General features: G+C 37.1%; 1 protein-coding gene across 2 annotated transcripts in view; it reads left to right on the top strand.

Annotated features, from left to right (window-relative positions):
• atp2a2b (ATPase sarcoplasmic/endoplasmic reticulum Ca2+ transporting 2b) overlaps window positions 1–20,189 on the top strand; it is a 36,591-nt gene extending 16,402 nt beyond the window's left edge. For both annotated transcript variants that reach the window (XM_084138292.1, XM_084138291.1), the window contains 15 exons: window positions 3,153–3,233; window positions 5,081–5,166; window positions 7,078–7,542; window positions 10,784–10,872; window positions 10,965–11,067; window positions 11,415–11,546; window positions 11,710–11,829; window positions 11,971–12,189; window positions 12,985–13,320; window positions 13,973–14,193; window positions 15,473–15,675; window positions 15,769–15,854; window positions 15,946–16,079; window positions 16,968–17,085; window positions 18,640–20,189. In XM_084138292.1, the coding sequence (XP_083994418.1) occupies window positions 3,153–3,233; window positions 5,081–5,166; window positions 7,078–7,542; window positions 10,784–10,872; window positions 10,965–11,067; window positions 11,415–11,546; window positions 11,710–11,829; window positions 11,971–12,189; window positions 12,985–13,320; window positions 13,973–14,193; window positions 15,473–15,675; window positions 15,769–15,854; window positions 15,946–16,079; window positions 16,968–17,085; window positions 18,640–18,909 (2,663 nt within the window). In that variant the 3' untranslated portion in view covers window positions 18,910–20,189. The remainder of the gene's footprint in view (window positions 1–3,152; window positions 3,234–5,080; window positions 5,167–7,077; window positions 7,543–10,783; window positions 10,873–10,964; window positions 11,068–11,414; window positions 11,547–11,709; window positions 11,830–11,970; window positions 12,190–12,984; window positions 13,321–13,972; window positions 14,194–15,472; window positions 15,676–15,768; window positions 15,855–15,945; window positions 16,080–16,967; window positions 17,086–18,639) is intronic.
• The last annotated feature ends 2,294 nt before the right edge of the window (window positions 20,190–22,483 follow it).

Raw genomic sequence — 22,483 nt, 5'->3', positions numbered from 1 at the left:
TTTTGTGTTGTTCTTTTTTATTATTTTATTTTGTTTATTTATATATTGTTTGCTATCACTTAATTTGATTACTTGAAGGCCCGGTTTCACAGACAGGGCTTAGATTTAGCTAGGATTAGGCCTTTGTTCAATTAGGGCATTTAAGTAGCTTTTATAAGTAGGGCTGGGTATCCAGTTTCAATGCTTTTTAGGCACCAACCGAATTGCCTCTACCATCGAGTATCAAAAAATGTCTTGTTGTTCAGTACCTAAGAGGTTAATCTCGTAAACGTCAGTGAGCCAATAAGCATTCAGCATGATTCGGTGTGGCGAGGCATGAAGGAAAAACACTGGTTTATGCCGGTTACGCAGAGACGTGACTCACACGTGAGGCTGTAGTGTGTAAGCGTCCCAACCCCCGTAGATGTAAAAGATGTGATCAAACGTGTGGCTACATTTTACCAGGCTTGATGCCAACAGCGCGCAGTGCAATTTTTAAGACAAGATAATTGCTGCCAAGACCGGTAACACGACAAATCTGTTGAAGCTCTTGACAGTGCACGGAATAAACATCTTCGACTGCAAGAAGAACTGGAGCGCGTCACAAATGAAACGAAACTCAGAGTACAAGCTACTTGCCTCACAGACATGAGAAATAGGCATATAGAAAGCTTGAAATGTCTTCTTTTAAACTAACCAATTTAAATAAAAAACAAAATACTCTTATGTAATCCAAATGAAAGGTGCATTTCTCTCTAGGCACGCACGCGTTCACTATACTGCGGAGATGACGAGTCGGCAATGTCAACTTCATCTTTGCTGCCAACACTGACTCAGAAAACACTAGTTTATTAATAAACAATTAAAATGTCTCCCTGCTTTTTTCCCTGACACATTGAAAATCATTAGGCTACTTTTGGGGGAAAAGTGACTGGAATTCTCTATCTAGACTTGTATCTAATGACCAGAATATCATAGAGACTTGGGGGTGGACTCCCTTAACTCAACTATATCTTAACCACCTGCAACTGCATAGCAATGTGCTATAAACATAGCTAGCTACCATCTTGGCTGCTTTAAGTATTTCATAGTACTCTGGCTCTCTTTCTGTTCTTTTGGCTTGATCATCCAAAGGTGAACATCTCCAGCACAAACTGTGAAGTAAAAACGGCCGTGTGTGTGTGTGTGTGTGTGTGTGTGTGTGTTCCAACTCTGTTGGAATTGCTGCAAAGTTATCACAACTTAAATGAGGCCCTATTCTGTTTCTCAGGGAGAGGAAACAGCTGAAGCCTTTTTTTTAAAGTCAATGAGGAGTGTTTGACAGTTTGTTTCCAACCACCCATTAGCAGCCAATATGATACAACCACTTGCTCTGTTAGCTTTTTAACTTTCCTGTTTTGATCTGGTGAAAGTGACCTTGATTTTTGTGTTTTGAATGAAATCATCATCAGGGGATCGATAATAAAACTCAAGCTTTATAGCATAGCGGGCCTTTGAAGGTGTTTTTTGAGCATTCTTTTAATTAAAATGCCTGCGGCTTGTGCAATTTATAACTTTTTAACTCCGTCATTAACAAGTGTTATTAGAATAATATTAGGTGGTCCAAATATGATTTTTCTATGATCTATTCTTATAAGACATTCTCTTCTTGTCTACTTAAAGTAGGTTACCCTGTTATATGACCTTTTTCTAACTTGAGCTATATATCGGGATTATGTACCACATTCCTTAGTTTAGTTTAGGGTTATTTCAAAGGTGTATTATTGTAAATTGGATCATATAACTTTTTTTTTTTTTTTTTTTTTTATATCGAGAGAACCCCTAGAGCTTCCTTAAATGCACTTCTCTAAGTGTGTGTTTGATAAATCTAATATACATGTAATAAACAGTATGTTATGTATATGTAAACTATATATAGTTTAAAGGATCTATAAACTATGTATATATGTCTGTGTATGTAGGGATGGGAACCTCTCCATAGGAATGAAGGAACCTCTCTATATACATTCTATGGACTAACAATCTCATCTCAAACAAAATCTGTTTACGTTGGGTGTTAGCTTGTCCGTGCACCATAGTTCATATAAAAATAACTTTTCCATTTTAGGAGATGTGTTGGTTGTTGGTCTGATACCACCCGTCATGTCCCTAGAGGCCTATCTGTGCTGTTGCATGTTGGTAAAAACTTAGTCCAGAAAAGGCAAAGCATCTAAGACAGTATCCTCAGGTTATTTGAAGTTATTTCCACCCAGAACATCCTGTGAAAAGTTTCTTCGTCATGCCCGCTCTTTCATAAAATTGATTTACACATCAGGCAGATTTAAACAGATGCCATCTCAAATGACTAATAAACGTCAAGTGTTTTAGCATGCTCAAGTATCCAACGCCTTATTCATTAAGAGATTTGTTTAGAAAAGATTACGGTATTTACATTTGCTCTTTTCCTAGTAGCAATTACTAAACCCCCCTCTGTTTGTGGAAAGAATGAATCAGAGTCTATTTTTGTCTACGTCAATGTCAAACCGAAATGTTTCAAAGCTGCTGATGCTGTTCATAACCACTTCAGTGCAGGTTTTATCTGAAGATGTTGAGGTGGTCCTACTACGTGTCTTAAAAAGGACTGGATGAGATGAAGCATTGCCATAATTCTTGTGATATTTGGTTTTGTAAAGCTTAAGGACTTAGCAAGTGCACCTTAAAAGGTTTCTGAGAAAACTGTTGAAATTTAAACCCAACCAACCCATGATAACATGGTTTGTACTGTTTTCTTTTTAGATGAGTGATGTATTTTTGGCCTTCATTTCATCCCTTGAAAGCACAATCCGTTATCGTCAATTGCCAAGCCATTAACTGTTGAGATGATACTTGAGATTCAAAAGGTGCTTGCTTGGGGGTTCATGGTTTTAAATTAGCACTGTGCCTTACATACATCGTTTGAAAGTGTAATGGCACCTTTGTTGTAATCAGTGTTACAGCTTTTTTGGGATCTGTAGAGCCTGACTTGCTTTGCTTATAGGAATCCAAGTCCTTTCTCCTGAATTGTTCTTGCTCTTTTCTTGCTGCTTGATTATGTTCTTATAAATTTGGAATGGCTTGACAGTTGACATGTTGTTTTGCTTCGCTTCGAGCACTGGATTATCTCTATCTAACAGCATGTTTTTGTTTCCTTTCAGTGGGTGATAAAGTTCCTGCTGACATTCGCTTGACTTCAATCAAGTCAACGACCCTGAGGGTGGACCAGTCCATTCTAACAGGTGAGAACAATGGCATTGCCTCATGTTGTCTTTTTAAATGTACAGTCATACTAGGTTTTGAGTAGGTAAAATTACTATGGACATTGCCGTGTTTTATCAGAAACAGGATATAATGTCTCAGTCTGGAGATTCTGTTTTTAATAAATAATGAATCCCATATAACAAAATCAATTCAGAATCTTCTACTTTGAAATTTTTATTCTTAGTTTGCATTGAGCCAGGAGGTTAATCTATGATGTTGTGGTCAAACATCTTTATGCTAATTTGCTGGCTACAGTTCATTGAACTTTGTTACACGAATAGACGAAATTACTTCATGCGTGCTTGCGTTTCCACTCTCCTGGGTTCACGTGCACGTGAATGGAAGTAAATGGAGTTCAAATAGTATTTGTTCTTTGAGTCCTTTTTTTTATTATTACTTTTTGATCTTAATAAAGGAAGAAAATTTGACCTTGGCTTTCGCACCAGGTAGTTCTAGGAACTAGCCACCAGGGTGGTTCCCCAAGATCTAATAGTTACCAAAGGGCCCTTTTCCTGGTTGCATACGCACCGCCAGTAGGAACTCTGAAGTGACGTAAGCTGTGCTTGTTGTTGCGACTTATTTTGACGGAGTGGCTGACTTTTATTTATATGGTGCTGAGAACGCCAGAGCCTGAGCACACAGCGCTCCTATTTTCCATTAGTTTATGATCTGTTTAACAGTCCTGTCTTACGTTATTAGATATAATGTTGTACAAAAATAGATGTTATACAAAAAGTAGACAGTATATGAAAAAGTATTAGCATTTGCCGTGTGGTTGATGCCCAATGTCTCTAGCTGAACAGAAGTACATAATCATGTTTTGCTTGGTCCAAAGCCGTGTTGGATTTTTTCCTTAGCGTAAAGGTTAAGAGTTCCATCTTTCACCATTTTCCATGTTCGTAGAGTTAATTTGTGGAGTAAATATATAGGCTATAATCTGTGTGTACATGGCTTTTTTAAAAATGGCGTTCAGCCATTCAGCGAACAATTACGTCACTGGTAGTTCCTATTGCGCTGGGTTAGACCCTATTCTGAAGTAGGAGCTAATTGAGTTCCTAGAACTAAAATCGTTCCTAGTTCCTGCGGTGTGAACACACCAAAAAGCGAGTAATTCCGCCAATAGTTATAGAAACTATGAAAAGGTTCCTCCTGTGCAAAAGCCCCTATACATTGAATATCCACAATTCTTTTTGCAGCCTTCCTAATGCTGTATGTTCTTAGCAAAGACATCACAATCTAAGATGTTTTGTCTATTTTATTTTTGTATTTGTAAAATGTCACCGTACCCTTTTATCTCATCACAAAACCACGGTTAAATATAGTTTCTATTGTAGATGCGATTAAGATTTAGCATAGGAGGGTGAACAGGAAACACTGCTGCAGTAAGCCACCTTATAAAGTCACTTCAGTAGTTGATATGAGGTGGAAAAATAAGGCTTTTTTTCCTGAGAAGGTTCAGTGCTACTTATTTTAAAGGTAGGTCAGCTGTGCCCAGTCTCTGCAGTCCAGTTAGGGGGAAAGACAGAAAGGAAGTGCTCTTGTAGGGCTTGTGGGTCTTGCTTCACTGCCTTAATTGGTAACGGCCTGTTTGACTTTTCCACATCTTTTTGCTTCTCCATCCATGGCTATTTTTTGTTGGGATTCTTTGCCATCCTGACCAGAAATGAACCGTTAAAGCTATTGTGCAAATGCACATCAAGGACTTGAATTGGGACACCTGCGTGATGAACTGGAAACCTGATCCTCATTGTGTGGATTCGAGGGCAGTCAAGTAGTACTAGAACTTTGATTTCACCAACCTGTCACGTGTATCTTCTCTTCGCAGGAGAATCTGTGTCAGTAATTAAGCATACAGACCCTGTCCCTGACCCTCGTGCTGTGAACCAGGACAAGAAGAACATGCTCTTCTCTGTAAGTCAGACCTCTAATGACTGCTGTCAGCATATTATTTGTGGTGCCTGATAATGCAAGCCTTATTACTCTTACTCATATGTAGGGTTAGACAAAAATACAATAAAAACAGTAATATTTTATTACAAATCAAAATAACGGTTTTGTATTTTAGTCTCCTTTCATGTCATTTCTATTATGCTGATTTGGTGCTCAAGAAACTTATTTCGTGACTTAAACTGCTTAATTTGGAAAACATGATTATTTTTTTTTCAGGATTCTTTAATGAATAGAAAGTTCAAAAGAACAACATGCATCCTTGTTGAATATTATTGAGTATTTAGTACTGAGTGTTAATTTATTTAAAAAAATCTTGCCGACCCACTAACATTTGGATGGTAGTATAAGTCATAATATATATTTGAGTATTAGCATCATATCTGTAAAAGTATTTTAACAGATATATTTAAGAAGAAAACCACTAAAATGTTTTTGAAGGAATTTTATTATTATCAGTTTTGCACAGATGTGAGGGATTTGTATTAGGGGTTTTAAATTATGGTTAAGACCAATAAGTTATGTTATGGCTGATAACAGCCAATATTAAAATGTATTGTTTTTTTCTAAATAAATAAAAAGAAATTTAATTTAGGCAATACAACATTATAATGCAGTAAAAAAATATTTATTTTTGGATGTTAAATTTGTTTTAAGATGTTAAATTACATTTAACAATGTTATTAAATAAGTATTTTTAAGATTAACTTTAAGTGAGTATTAGATGATGGCAAAGCTAATCTAAAAGTAAAAATAGAGGAAATGAGCATGGCACACTGAAATATCCAATATTTCTTGATTCTAATTAATTAGCCTAAAAAAATGCTGGAACATTGTTCGATAACCAATATGGTGCTGCTGATATATCATGCATCCTAACGCCCGTTTCACACATACTCCGTTTACAGTGCGTATGCGATGCGTATTTTTTTCCGTACCCATGTTAACAGGTCAGAGCTTTCACACTGCACGCGGATGCGCTCCGTCAATGCGTTCCAGGTGCGGTGCGTATACAGCAGTGCAGAGATCGTTTACGCACCGAGTCTATTTTTGCTGTGCTGCACGTGGTCAAAATGAACACAGATTGACATGAAAATGTAGTAATCTCACCATAAATGCATTTAATTAAATGCTACTATTTTTCACAGTCATCTTTTTACTTTAAGGTTAAATCAAAGAAAACTACAATTTACTTCAACAAGGCGACATAATGAACAACGCTTGTCTCATTCGTTGAGGTGGAAAAACAAGTTCTTTGTGACATGCGTATACATATTTATTGTATAAAGATTTAAATTATGCAAAAGAAAGGGTATGAGTCTGCTGTTTTTGTCAATTTTAAGTTTTAATTTAAAATGTATGCGATTTTAATGTAAGTATATGGTTAAATATTTTACCACTTGCTTGAACAACTTAATATATAATGCATATATATTATATATAATAAGTAATGCATTGAATAATACGTTGTTTAAATTGTGTTCAAACGTGAATGCGTCTATTAAAGGGTGTATATGTGTACAAAGAGAATCGCAATACTGACACACAACTTTTTTTAAATAAAAGTTGTTGATAACTTGGATTTGAAATACAAATAGTGAGTATGTGTTTGTGGTACAGCAGCGGATCAGTTACGCACTGCAAATGCAGCATATGTGAAAGCACTATTGCGCGTGCTGCTCCTGCACTGCAACACGCGCCGCATACGCACTGCACACGGAGTATGTGTGAAACGGGCGTCAGTTGCATGATTTAGAACAAATTTTGTTTCTAGAAAACTTTATCAATAGAAAATTTAAATGGGATTTTAGATTGTTTATGATTGAATATGATCATAATTTAAAACTCACCTTTTTTTTAACTAAATGTTTACAGGGTACCAACATTGCCGCAGGCAAAGCGGTGGGCGTAGTGATTGCCACCGGTGTGAACACCGAAATTGGCAAAATCCGTGATGAGATGGTGTCCACGGAGCAGGAACGCACGCCACTCCAGCAGAAACTGGATGAGTTCGGCCAGCAACTGTCCAAGGTCATCTCGCTCATCTGCATCGCCGTGTGGATCATCAACATTGGACACTTCAACGATCCCGTTCACGGTGGCTCATGGATCCGCGGGGCCGTATACTACTTCAAGATCGCCGTCGCGCTGGCTGTGGCCGCCATCCCCGAAGGCCTGCCCGCCGTCATCACCACCTGCCTGGCTCTGGGTACCCGTCGCATGGCCAAGAAGAACGCCATCGTACGCTCTCTGCCCTCGGTGGAGACCCTGGGCTGCACCTCCGTCATCTGCTCGGATAAGACCGGCACACTTACCACCAACCAGATGTCCGTTTGCAGGGTGAGAATGCTGGGAATATTATACACAATTGAAGTGGGCTTGCAGCTTCAGGGCTTATCAAAAATAACTTACAACCTCTGCTATAATGAATTCTGTTTAGCCCATTATTTTATTCCTTGGCAAAAGAGTCTGTAATTGTTTAGAAATTTGCAGGCTGGGGTTCAGCCAAGAACCGAGAGTGATATTACTGCGTAGACAATTGGCTCATGAATAAAAATGACATTCATGATGGTATTGATTTAGCACTAGTACATTACTTGGCCTCAAACGAAAGTCGTGGGAAAGCTGTTAATCTGCAGCTTTGATATTGCCATGATTAATAATTCTATTTAGTTTTATCTTAGTTTCTCATGACCTTGTGCTAGACCACCCCAGGTTTCCTCTGTATTTCCTTTTATGTTGTTTTCCTGTTTGACATGGTTTATTTCTCTATTTCCCCTTCATTGTGTATACTGTATACTTATCTCCTCTCATCTTTTGTCACCCTCCTCATCTGCTCTTCTCCAGCTTGACTGCGAGAGCTGATCAGTATGCGGTAGTCAGTTACTTGCGGTAGTGTTACATAACTGACCTTGCGTGTGTGTGTGTGTGTGATATCTGCCTGTGATCCACAGCAGCGCCTTTGCTGTGGGCTGTACAGTCAAGCATGCAAGCCGAATGTGAAGCGGTTCTGGTTTTAATCAGTTTTGTGTGTGTAAAGGTTAAAATTTAGTTGCAGACTTGCTTTTCTTTTTAATAGAAATTATTTTAAATATTATGCTTGATTTATTCTGTGAATGCTCAGGATGTGGTTAAACCAAAATTATTTTTACCCTAAATGTCCCGTTTGCCTCGACTGTCTAAAATAATACTATATGGGAAGGGTGCTTCTAAAATTAGCAGCGTTTCAACTGAAGGAATGTAATCTTGTTAACCCTAACCATTAAGCTTGTACTCGTGTTAAATAGTTAACTCGTCTTGCATCGTTACCACTATAGACACGTTTGATACCTCTATCTGTGCCTTATTGAGGTGCAGTTAAACTATTTTAAGAGTTCATATTTAGTGGTGGACCAATATGGATTTTTGATTGATTGCTGAGAGCTGGGTGCCTATTATATTATATCATATCATATCATATCATATCAGACCTTTTCATTTTTAATAAGGTGAATAACAAATAATGCAATGAAATATATATTTATTTTACATAGTTTACTAAATTAGAACTTTGAATCTATATGGGGGGAAAAGTCATAACTTGAAAAAATAAAAACGTAAAATAAAAATGTATACTTTAGGTAGCAACTTCTTGATTCTTTTTAGGGTTTTCACAAATAAAGAGATGTTAAAAGCTTGAATAAAAGGTAGGTAAACAGTGTAACCAACAGTGCACTTAGTAATCTGGGCGGTATTTCAGAAAACAGGTTAACTTACCCTCACATACACCCTGAACAGTTGATTAACCCAAACCTTGAATATTTGAGGTATGCAGGTTCCAAGGCCGCATAAGTTCAGTCAACCTGGAGTATGAAAGATTAAGACGCTAAGATGATTTTTGTTAGGGTCATGGAAATTCACTAAATAAGTGCTTGGAAACATGCTGAAAACCACATAGTAACACAATGGTAAAGACTCAAGACACATAAGCATCATATCAGCATGTTTTGCCCCTTCATTCACCAAAAGCTTTTTCTTTAGGAAGCGTTAAGTTTGATATTGTTTTTCCATCACTTTTTTTTTTTAATGGCTAATATCAGATATATTTCATGTTTAAATGGTTAGTTCATCCAAAAAAATGTCGTACTGAACTGTAAGACTCTTTAAAGGGATAGTTCGCTCAAAAATGATATTTAAGCCATGATTAACTCACCCTCAAGCCGTTCGAGATGCATATGTCAATCTTTTTTCAGACGAACACATTTTCAGTTATTTTAGAAAATGTCTTAGATCTTTCAGTGGTTATAATGTGAAGCAATGGGGTGAATGCGCGCCGACCGCCACCGGAAGCCAGTTATTTTCGTTTATAAAGTTTTAAATATGTATATTTTTACGACAAAACCGCACGGATTACCCTCAGAAGGCCTTCGTTTATCCCCCTGGAGCCGGATGGATTATTTTTGTGAAGGATGCATGCACAATTTGCGACTTGAAGCAGCTGGACCCCATTGCTTCACATTATAACCACTGAAAGATCTAAGACATTTTCTAAAATAACTGAAAATGTGTTCGTCTGAAAAAAGATTGACATATGCATCTCGAACGGCTTGAGGGTGAGTAAATCATGGCTTAAATATCATTTTTGGGTGAACTATCCCTTTAAGAACCGGAAGATCTTTTGGATGAAATGTTAGCGCTTTCTGTCCCTCCATTGACAGCCTACGCAACTACCACTATCAAGCCCCAGAAAGGTAGTAAAGACATCATCAAAGTACTCCATGTGGCTCCAGTCCAGTGATTTAATCTCAATTTTATGAAGCTACGCGATTGTTTGCACCAAAAAAAAACATTATTTGCCACTTTATTTACAAAATATTAATCTCCAACACACATTCAAGAGAGCGCCACAATGCATGCGTGGTGTTGCGTGAACGAGATTAATATTTTGTACTATCATGTCTTTACTATCTTTCTGGGGCTTTAAGTGGTTGTTGCGTAGCTGTCAATGGAGGGACAGAAAGTTCTCAGATTTCATCAGAAATATCTTCATTTGTGTTCCTAAAATGAACGAAAGTCTTACGGGTTTGGAACGAAATGAGGGTGATCGATTTTTGGACGAACTAACTCTAAGTTTTTCTGCTAAACATGTCTTTCTCCACAGTGCCTAGCGCCTTTGAAATTAGTGCCTGTCTCTCTCTCCCCCACACTCTTCTGTCTCTGTGGTTCGGCTGTTGTCCACTGGGTTTCATCACTACAGCAGGAACGCTGTTCCACTTTACCATCCCACTCACTCTCATCTCTTTTATGCTCTTCTCTTCCTTGACATATTGGGGGATCTGATTGTCTTTTGTGCTTAAAATATCCTTAATGCTCAGTTGCTTATGTTTGGGGGGTTTTGGCTAGGTTTTAAGGGCCCTCTGAACTCTTAAGTGAGGGTCATGTAAAGTGTTTACATCTGTAGTGCTGGTATATCCAGGTCAGGTGGAGTAGGGATCTTTTCATGAGGTTCTTTCAAACATCAGAGATCATCTGTGGTGGGATGGCCTGCCACCTGCTGGTTGAGATTTTGTTTGAATTCTTTTTTATGTCTTTTTTGTTCCAGATGTTCATTGTTGATCAGGCAAGTGGAAACAGCTGCTCTCTAAAAGAGTTCACCATTTCTGGCTCCACATATGCCCCTGATGGACAAGTGTGAGTTTTGCTGCCCATGTGCACACTGATATTTCAAAGTGCATGAGACACCTCTGTTTAGCAACCTCTTTTTTTATTTTTTTTTACTCCAGGTTTCATGAGGGTAAACCAGTGCGATGCTCCCAGTATGATGCTCTGGTTGAACTGGCCAGCATCTGTGCTCTGTGTAACGACTCCTCTCTAGATTTCAACGAGGTTAGTTATTAACATCTTCTGGTATTATGCAGCATCCTCTGTTCATCCATAAAAGGCAGCTAACTAATGTGTGGAACTATATTGTCTAGCATACAGCAGTCATTTAATGAATGAATTTGCTTAAATATCATTTTAATGTTTTTTTTTCCATATTTTTTAGTAATAATAAATATGTTATAATACAAAATAGGATTGAATTTTAACATTGGTCATTTGTATTATATAACATGAAAACAAATGTCTGCTTATCAATATTAACCAGAATATTTATATCAGTGGATCCTTAGTGCTTGTGTTTATCAAACAGCAGTTCTGAAGAGTTTCTAAAGAGTTTCTGTGTATGTCAGGCCAAAGGTGTGTACGAGAAGGTGGGAGAAGCCACAGAGACCGCTCTAACATGTCTGGTGGAGAAAATGAACGTGTTCGACACAGAACGAAAAGGCCTTTCCAAGGTTGAGTTGGCGAACGCTTGCAACTCGGTATGTCAAACATTTCCAACCGCAGATTAGAGTTGGTTGCAACCCTAGTGGGTCGTGTGGTTGTGGAAGCCCACATTACTTTCCAAATTTACTTTCTGTGTTTGATGTAATGGCAGCTTTCATCTCCGAGTAATTTCTTGTATTCTTTCTTTCTTTGTCTCAGGTCATCAAGCAGCTGATGAAGAAGGAGTTCACTCTGGAGTTCTCCCGAGACAGAAAGTCCATGTCAGTGTACTGTACTCCCAACAAACCTCGCTCATCCATTGGCAAGATGTTTGTTAAGGTAACGCCACGTTTTCCATGGAGACTTTAGCACTACAGTATTTCATTTACCTGTTCCAAACAGGATTACTTAACGTTTGAAATGTGTTGTGGTACAACAATGTACCTGCAGCTTCCTTAAACTCATTATTTCTGGGTGCAGGGTGCTCCAGAGGGAGTGATTGACAGATGCACGCACATCCGTGTGGGTGGGAATAAAGTCCCTCTGACAGCAGGTATTAAAGAGAAGATCCTGTCTGTGATCCGTGAGTACGGCACAGGACGTGACACACTGCGCTGTCTGGCTCTTGCTACCCGAGACAACCCATTGAGCAAAGAGAGCCTTGTACTGGAGGACTCAAACCGCTTCATTGAGTATGAGGTGAGAAGAGCATTTTTGTGTTACGACAATCACAGTAGTGTGTATATAAATATATATATACGTGTGTGTATATTTATATACGTGTGTGTATATTTGTGTATGTGTGTGTATGTGTATGTGTATGTGTATGTGTATGTATATGTATGTATGTATATGTATGTATGTATATGTATGTATGTATGTATGTATGTATGTATGTATGTATGTATGTATGTATATATATATATATATATATATATATACATACATACATACATACATACATACATACATACATACATACATACATACATACATGCATGCATACATGCATACATACACATATACATATACATATACATATATACATATATATATATACATATATATACATATACATATACATATACATACACACACACACACACACACACACACACGTATATATATATATACACACATGCACGTGTACATATATACATATATATACGTACACGTACACATACATGATGTACACATACACATATATATAGATATAGATAGATAGATATAGATATAGATATAGATAGATATAGATATAGATATAGATAGATAGACACAGACAGACACACACGCACACACACACACACGCACACACACACACACACACACACACACACACACACACACACACACATATATGTATGTATACGTGTATACATCAATGTGTGTGTATATGTATGTGTGTGTACATATACATATACGTGTGTATATTTATATTTGAATTAACTACAGAATTTTAATAGACGTTTATTATAATTGCTGTTTCTCCTTTAGACGGACCTGACCTTTGTGGGATGCGTGGGCATGCTGGACCCACCCAGAGCTGAAGTGGCAGCTTCCATCAAACTTTGTCGTCAAGCTGGCATTCGAGTCATCATGATCACTGGCGACAACAAGGGCACAGCTGTGGCCATCTGCAGGCGCATCGGCATCTTTGGCGAGGATGACGATGTCTCGTGCATGGCCTACACTGGCCGAGAGTTTGACGACCTATCTCCTGCCGCCCAGCGCGAGGCAGTGATCACTGCCCGTTGCTTTGCCCGTGTCGAGCCATCTCACAAATCCAAGATTGTGGAGTTCCTGCAGTCCTACGATGAGATCACTGCCATGGTAAATTAGTTTGTGAAATCGTAACAAATACTAACTGAATGATTTTATGTACAATTTCAATCTAAAGTTTAGGGGTCAGTAAGATTTTAAAATGTTTTTAAAAAGAAGTCTCTAACCAAGGCTGCATTTATTTGGTCAAAATACAGTAATATTGTGAAATTATTACAGTTTAAAATGACTGGTTAATATATGTTAAAATATAATTTATTCCTTTGGCAAAGATTAATTTTTAATATAGTCACTCTAGTCTTCAGTGTCAAATCATGATCCTTCAGAAATGCTGATTTGCTGCTCAAGAAACATTTCTTATCAATGCTGAAAACAGTTGCTGCTTAATATCTTTGTTTTCAGGATTTTTGGATTAATAGAAAGTGCAAAAGAACAATGTTTATTTGAAATTTAAGCCTTTTTTAACATTATAAGTGTCTTTACTGTCAGTTTTGATCAATTTAATGCTTCCATTCTGAATAAAAGTATTTCTTTAAAAAATAACTCATTGACCTCAAACTTTTCAACAGTTGTGTATATTTATGTATTAATATAATTCTTTATTAAATGAATATAAAGATGGAGGAAGGATTTCTTCTAGATGTTTTCATTGACAAAATCTTTCTCCCTCGACTGACTTGACATGCTGTGTTCATTCCTGCAGACTGGAGATGGTGTGAACGATGCACCTGCTCTGAAAAAGGCTGAAATTGGCATTGCTATGGGGTCAGGCACAGCAGTGGCGAAGACCGCTTCAGAGATGGTCCTTGCTGATGATAACTTTTCTACCATCGTGGCCGCTGTGGAAGAGGGTCGAGCCATTTACAATAACATGAAACAATTCATCCGCTACCTCATCTCCTCAAATGTCGGCGAGGTGGTCTGGTAAGGAAGGATCCTAACCTTTTGCTAACATTTTTTTAGGAATTCATTCTTTATTTCTTTTTACTGGCCCGTCCACAAACCATTTCGAGTCAACATAAAATGGCTATTGCAATCTATTTAACTTGTGAAATCTTAATATTATGGGCTTAAAAATATATATATTTTGGGCTTGGTAAGATGTTTTACAAATGTTTTTGAAAGAAGTCACTTATGCTCACCAAGGCTGCATTTATTTGATCAAAATGCAGTAAAAACAGTAATGTTATGAAACACTATTACAATTTAAAATGAAATTTAATCGTGTGATGGTAAAGCTGAATTTTCAGCAGCCATTACTTGAAATGGTAAAGAGTTTTACACTGATCAAAAGTGATAGACATTTTTTTTTTTGTAACAATTTAATTCGCCCTTCCCGAATAAAGGCCCGTTCACATAGAGGACGATAACTATAACGATGAAGATATAGTTCTAAAAATCTTTCTAAATATAAAAGAATAAGTCCTCACCACAACTATAATGATAACGACACAGAGGAACGATATCGTTTGAAGCAATTTCACAATTATTTTCAGCTGATGAACAAAAACATTGACAGCAGCGGATAACAAAACTGCAGGGCGTTAAAGTTAGTCATCTTTAGTTATAGTTCTTGATGTAAAACGATTTGATTTAATACTATATTTTATCAATCAATGGGTGTTGGATACCAGAATGGTTATTAAAGCAATAAGCCCTGCAAAGCCGTGATTTACAGTGAATTTAGAACAGCTAAGGGACATTGTCTGCGGAGTGCCTAAAACCCCCTTAGCTGTTCTAAATTCACTGTAAAACACGGCTTCAAGGCTTGCAACACATGCAGCAACAAAGAATTATTATTGGCAGTTGCACAGTAATACTAATGTAATGCGGTCACAGGTGTATGTTTGTTGAGTAATTTATAACGGCTTCGAACGCGGCTCAACCAATCAGAATCAAGGACCTGAACTATCTGTTTTATAATAAATTATATATTATATTCTATTGTATTTGTATTGTATTCTTTTTTTAAATAGTTTAATCAAGGTTTACTATTCATCCTGTGTGCCAAAATGGAGCAAGTCAGTTTCTTTTCAATCTTGTTTTGGCACAATTTAGTCTCCATCCTAAAAACGGTACAATATAAATGACAACACTGTGAAATATATGCCTTGAGCAAACTCAGATCACTGCCAAAGTCCTTTTGACATTCTTCCAGTTGTTATCTAATCGCTTAACTCACTATGTGTATTCTCTCTGGCAGTATTTTCTTAACGGCAGCTCTGGGCTTCCCCGAAGCTCTGATTCCAGTTCAGCTGCTGTGGGTGAATCTAGTGACGGACGGTCTGCCCGCGACCGCTCTGGGCTTCAACCCACCCGACCTGGACATCATGAGCAAACCCCCTCGCAATGCCAGAGAGCCACTTATCTCTGGCTGGCTCTTCTTTAGATACCTGATAATTGGCTGTGAGTGCACCACTGGCTTTATTTGCTACATAATATTTATTTTTTTGTGGGTAAAGAAAGATTTGACGTTATGTTCTCCATGTCACCCTAAAGGTTATGTAGGTGCTGGTACTGTAGGTGCTGCTGCATGGTGGTTCATTGCTGCTGAAGATGGGCCTAGAGTCACCCTCTATCAACTGGTTAGAAACTCCCCTTACATTTGAATACACTCTTTCTCAATCACATGCATTCAAATGTCTTAATTCGCTTCTATCGTTTTCATCTCTGCAGAGCCACTTCCTTCAGTGTGCACCAGACAACCCTGAGTTTGAGGGCCTGAAGTGTGATGTGTTTGAGTCTCCCTATCCAATGACCATGGCTCTCTCCGTACTAGTGACCATTGAGATGTGCAACGCCCTCAACAGGTCAGTGACGGAAGTTCGTTACAATAAAGGCACATCTTGTCCCTGAAAATGTCACAATTATTTACATCTGCTATTAAGATTCATCCAATCACAAGCAGTAAGACGAGACATTGCTGTATACACCTGGAAGTCATTTTCTTATAACAATGTTATCTTACCGATATTTTATTGGACTGTTCCACTTTTAATGCAAATAGAAAACATTTTTATGAAGTAAGCTCATCTAAGGACTTTAGTAAGATTTTACCAGAAACGTTTTTAGAAATTGTATCGTGTTAATGTTAAAAATCTTGTATAATATTAATTGATGTATTTTTTGTTTACATGGTTTTTATTTTTATTGTATATAAAAACTATATTTTTGTAATTCAGTTTTTGTCATGAAGATAGATAGCCATAGATGCTGACATGGCATTAAATAAAACTATGCTGAAGTGATCTTTACAGTTTACAGTTGTACTCTACAGATAGTGTAGTTGCATGCATTTTCAATGAGTACTGAATAGAGTTTGACATTTTGAGAATCACAAATCTTTTTATACCCCATTTATCCTTGTATTTGGCTGTGTTCAATTACAATCATATCAGCTAAAATAGAGCTTAAAGGGATAGTTCACCCAAAAATGAAAATTCTGTCATCATTTACTCACCGTCAAGTTGTTTCAAACATGTATGAATTTCTTTGTTCTGCTGAACACAAAAGAAGTTGATGGGTAACTGTTTGGTTACCCATATTCTTCAAAATATCATCTTTTGTGTTCAGCAGAAGAAAAATTCATACAGGTTTGGAACAACTTGACAGGTTTTAACAGCATAACTGGTGGATTATATAAAGATGCAACCAGTCAATCAATTTCACAATGTTATCTTCTTGATGTCCTGTCGTAGTGTTTCAGAGAACCAGTCTCTGCTTCGCATGCCCCCCTGGGATAATGTGTGGCTGCTAGGAGCCATCTGCCTCTCCATGTCCCTCCACTTCTTTATCCTTTATGTGGAGCCCCTGCCGGTAAGATCAATTTTCATCAATAAGGTCATCAGTTTCATTGGTTCTTTTGTTTTTTTTGTTGATGGTTTTTTTACAGTCTTTGTAGAATCTTTTTTTTATTTTTATTTTTTTATTATTTTTTATTTAACAGACAGACATACAGACCAAAATAGTGCAGTAACGAACAATCTGGTAATTCCAGAATTGAAATAAAAGTGTGTAAATGTATAGGTGTGTGTGTGTGTGGGTGTATGTGTGGGTTGGTGTGTGTATGTGTGGGTTGGTGTGTGTGTGTGTGTGCGTGTGTATATGCATAGGCAAAGTAACCATTTATTATTTATTACCATCTTCATTACCATCACCACCACTCCTCACTACCATTATACTGCCAACATTGTATTAGTCAATTTTTGTTTTTTATTTCTATATTTTCTCCTATGTAACAATTACCATTGTCAGCACTCTCTATAGATAAATTAATTTTTAGATGGTAAGATAATAACAGAAGACAATATAATAAGATAATATAAGATACCCCTCCCCCCACATCTCTTCAGTACCTATTTTCTCCTATACTATTTTTTTATTTTTTTTTGTATGTTATGTGTAGTGTCTGAGGTGCATTAAAAGAAGGGGTACAGTGCGAGAGTGTCTCAACTTGGTTGTCTTTGTCGAAGTCTTTGTAGAATCTAATGGGTTTTTTTTAAATATTTTTAACTGTATAGACTCTTATACAATTAAAATTACAATTAAAAACATTATGCAATACAATTATGCAATTGTGACTTTCTCTTACAATTCTGACTTTATCACACAATTCTGAGAATAAAGTCAGAATTGTGAGATATAAACACAATTATGTGGGGGAGAGAAAGTTGCAATTAACTTTTTTTATTCTATGGTTGGTTACGGTTTACTTTATTTGTATTCATATTTTTAACATTTCTTTATTTGTGAAAAATACTATAGGATTTCAGAATCAAGCAATCTAAAGGATAAATCTTTATAATTTATCAAGTTTCATTTTTTTTCTTCATATATTCACATTTTTTTCCAATTTAGTAAATATTATGTAAAATAAATATACATTTAATTTCTTAATCTTTAAATAGTTTGATATCAAAAGCAAAAAAAAAAGTTTCAATGCTTTTGTGTTCTCTCGCTATTATATAGCTTAGTAATTATATTGTATGCAATTCACGGGCATCAAAGAGCCTCTATCAATATGCGTGGTATCGCTTTTTACCTTTGCTTTCAAATTTGTGATCAAGCGTACTCTCTGTATAGGAAGCAGCTGTACTGACCACTAATTTTACAAGATAAGATGTTTGTCAATGATGCTCAGGATCAGTTGCGCACCACATCCTCTAACATCATCCTGTCAGTCATCTCTAATTGCTATCATCTCATGTTAAGTGAAATCTGATGTACTGTAATGTAACCGACTACCACCGCAAGCCTAACCATGTTCCTTTAGAATGCTCCGTAGATTCCATGCTTTTCCAAATTCAAAATTGGGCTTTGGGCACATCCCTAATGTTTGTGTCGTGACTCTACCCTGGGCTTTCTCTACAGATAATCTTCCAGATCACGCCGCTGAACGTGACCCAGTGGCTTATGGTATTGAAGATTTCCTTGCCCGTCATCTTGCTGGATGAATTGCTCAAGTTTGCAGCCAGAAACTACCTGGACAAGCCCAAAGACCTGGACAAGCCCAAGGGCATGGCCTGCTCACTCAGTACCTGCACAGAGGGCATTTCCTGGCCCTTCGTGGCTCTCTCACTCCCCCTGGTGCTGTGGCTCTACAGCATTGACACTAACTTGGCCGAAATGTTCTGGTCTTGACTGAAATGAGCATTGATGTGTGTAGATGATGTGTACGTGTGTCTGTATGTGTGGTTGTGCGTTTAAAGTGTGCCTCCGCAAACAGCGAATGTGTACAAGGACAGGATTAACACAAAAATAACCTTAAGATAGAAATATAACTTTTTTTTTTTTCTTTTTTTTTTTAACTGTCCGTTGGTGATTGAGGAGACCATACAGACCTGAAGTCTTCAAGTATTAGTGACCATTAATATTCTTTTTGGACTTCTTGTTGGTTTCTTTTGTTATTGCGTTTTAAATTAATCATTTGTCTCGTCTATTTCAAATCAGTAACAATAATGGTAATATCCACTTTGTTTTCCCCCCATATCATGTTCAAATTGCTGAATTGAGAGAAGTGCTTGTGTACAGACATTTAACACTATTTTATGCAATGGTTCATTTGTTATTATTTGTTCATTTTGCTAACAGAGTAGAGCAGGTTGGGTAGAAAAGAGAAAGAAAGAGAACAAGACAGAAGAACTGTTTACTAATGTTTACCTTTGTGTCTTCGGCGTGAACATCGCTCAGAGCCAATGGACAAGCATGGTGTTGCAAAGCAGCATGGGAAAGAGTATGGGTCTGAACATTTGAATGCTTCATGGTCAAATCTTCAGATGAAAGCTGCATGTTCTGTATTTCGCATGCATTTTGTGTGGTTTTTTCATTTATGATTTGTACCTGTATGTCTTTCCCTATGTGTAATAACTTGCATTTTTATGGTGATACATTTTGTTTCCGCTATTACCTGACACGTTTGATTAGTAAAGCCAGTTTTTCTGCACTAGGCAGAGTACAGCTACCTCAGGACTGTCAGATTAGACTCTCTCTGGTTGCTTCCCTCCCGCCCCACACACACACACACACACTTAGCTTTACACCGCCTGTACACATTACTGCATGAGGCGTGCCTCTGTTTGAAAACTCAGATTCTTTTGGCCCCAACCAATCTGTTTTAAGTTCTTTTTTTGTGTGTGTGTTTTTCACTGTATTTTATAATTGAATGAACTTGCATTAACTTAATTTAGAGGTTTTCTTTTGTTGTGGGGTGGGGTGGGTTGGACAAAAGATGTAAATGTTACCGTTTAGTTGGGTCCGAGATAAACAAGTAGAAAATTAAACGAGCAAAGGTTTAGGTGTTGCATTCAAAACATGAATTTTACAATGCAAAACCAAAATGTTTCATGCTACCTTTTTTTTTCTCTACTTTTAAGAAAATGCACTCATGAACCATTTGAATTAAAATGCGTGTCTTCATTTTACTAGCTGGTCTGTTCCTTCCTGCAATGCAGCACGGCAAGTTTTAAGAGCAATTATACTTGAATAAATGAAATTAATGTACAGAGATTTAGTTACATAGCTGAGCACAAGATTGACAGCTGAGAGGGAGTTCCTTGTGAAGCAGCCTCTTGTTCGGCCCTCACCAGCCAGTCTGGTAAGACGGACTGTATATTTGTACACATATACCCGAACGTTACTAAGTATTTTATTTATTTTTTTTATTTTTTTTTTTCGATTTCATTAAACGGAGCTTTCTGGCATTTAGCTGTCCATTGCATCACGCTAATTGCTTACTGAAATGGATGCATGTCCCTTTCTATGCCCTTGGTGTGGTATTCTGGTGTCAGTATTTTAATAAACAACCATGCACATTCCCTTAAGGCCCGTTCACACCTATAACGATAATTGTAGAGTCCACACCAGCGGATGATATCATTCTGTTTATTCAAGCGAGCTGCAGTTTTGTTGTCTACCACTTTAAATGCTCGAGCTCTTTAAACAAGGACTGATTCTGATTGGTTGTCAATGATTTTATCGTTCTGAAAGTGATTCCAACTATATCGTTTTTCGGTGTGGACTCAACTTGTCAACGGGCCTTTATTAGCATTCAGTGGTCTTTCATTTAAAAGTTTTGTTCACCCAAAAATTAAAACTCTGATTGTGTTTGGCGGAAAGAAGAAATTCATATGGTATGGCTTGAGGGTGAGTAAATTATGGGGTAATTTTCATTTTTGGATGAACTGACCCTTTACTGTTACTGACGTTGCCACTACACATTCCTCCATTCTTTTCACCACACGTTACAACAATCCGAAGCCTCAAGTTTTCTGACAATGGACCAACCCTGCTACGTAACTGCTAAATTCCTACTACGACTACTGCGGCTGTTTATAGCTGCACTTAACACATGGCCATATCAGCTTGAGTACATTCCACTGCAATATATGATGTTTTTAAGAAATATATAATATATTGTAAAGACTTGATGGTCAATTTACATGTAAGCATGATTGTTTCCTTTACCCCATATAATTTCAGTCTTGTCTCTGAATGAAATGAATAGACTTCACCATTAGTTTTTATTAGAATGGTCCGTACACTGTGGTCTGACTTGCTCAGGAACTGAACTTGGATGTTGGCATAAATAAGAGTCAAATGAAAACACTATTGCCATTTTTTTTTTTTTTTTTTTTTTTGTGTAAATGTTGCCTTTTGTATCAAGTAATCATACTGACAATTATTTACACCTTATACTTGGTTATATGCTAAATATTTATTTAGTGCACTTTAGCATTTCCATTTCATTCTAAAACATAAAAAAAAAAAAGTTAATGCTGAGTAGAATCTGCCTCTGCTTGTGTTGGGAAACCTCAGGCTTCTGTGTTGTGCATGTCTTTTTTGAGTGGCTTCATTTAGCTGAATATCAGAACCTGCATGTTGAATGTGCAGTTCAGAGAAAATAGCCACCATTGCGCTGCAGATCATAACATGTAAGAGTGGACTCAATAATAAAACTCAATAATGATGAATAAATGACAGAGAGATGAGAATAATAAGTGTGTATGGAAGCAAGCAGCAGCATCATCAGTCTTCTACCATGCATGACAATGTCTACCATTGCCTATTGCTGATGCAAGGAGAGTTTGCTGCATTTTTTTCTGTGTAAATTGTCATAGTTTTATATACATGTATTATATAGTATAATGCATGCCTTCAGTTGTAATTAGCCAAATCATTTGATCTATATTTATATAGCAACTTGCTGTGTACATCGCTGCTAAATGTATGATATGATTAAACACATCATTTTACAAATAAACTGCAGTTAATTTGACCAATGCTGATGTTCATGCTTTGTGTTTCGCCATGTGTATCTGTTAGGAAAAGCCATTGAATAAATTTAAAAAATATATATATTAAATGATGGAGTAGGATTTTCTTTTATTACTCAGTCTATTATGCAAATTACCTGAATCAGCGCCATTGGCCAGCAGAAAAAACAGATTCCAATGTGGCCAGTATTCTTGGCCCTAAAATAAACAAATAAGCCATTCATATATGTGTTGCCGTAAAATATATAAATAACTATGTGTTTGTTGAAAGAAGGCGATTTTGAGTACAGAGATGTCCAAGCAGTCCCTTACGGCTGTAATGTCTAATATTGAACACTTGAAGGCGTCAGAGACAAAATGTGGCGCTAGAATATGGTCCAATTACAATGACATCATCTTATTTCTCATGTAAACACAGCTGCATCTTTTATGTAACCAGTGAC

The sequence above is a fragment of the Abramis brama genome, assembly GCF_963993115.1.
Source record: "Abramis brama genome assembly, chromosome: 15".
Lineage (NCBI taxonomy): Eukaryota > Metazoa > Chordata > Actinopteri > Cypriniformes > Leuciscidae > Abramis > Abramis brama.
Note: the sequence above shows the minus strand (reverse complement) of the source record. Positions and strands in the feature narration are given on the sequence as shown.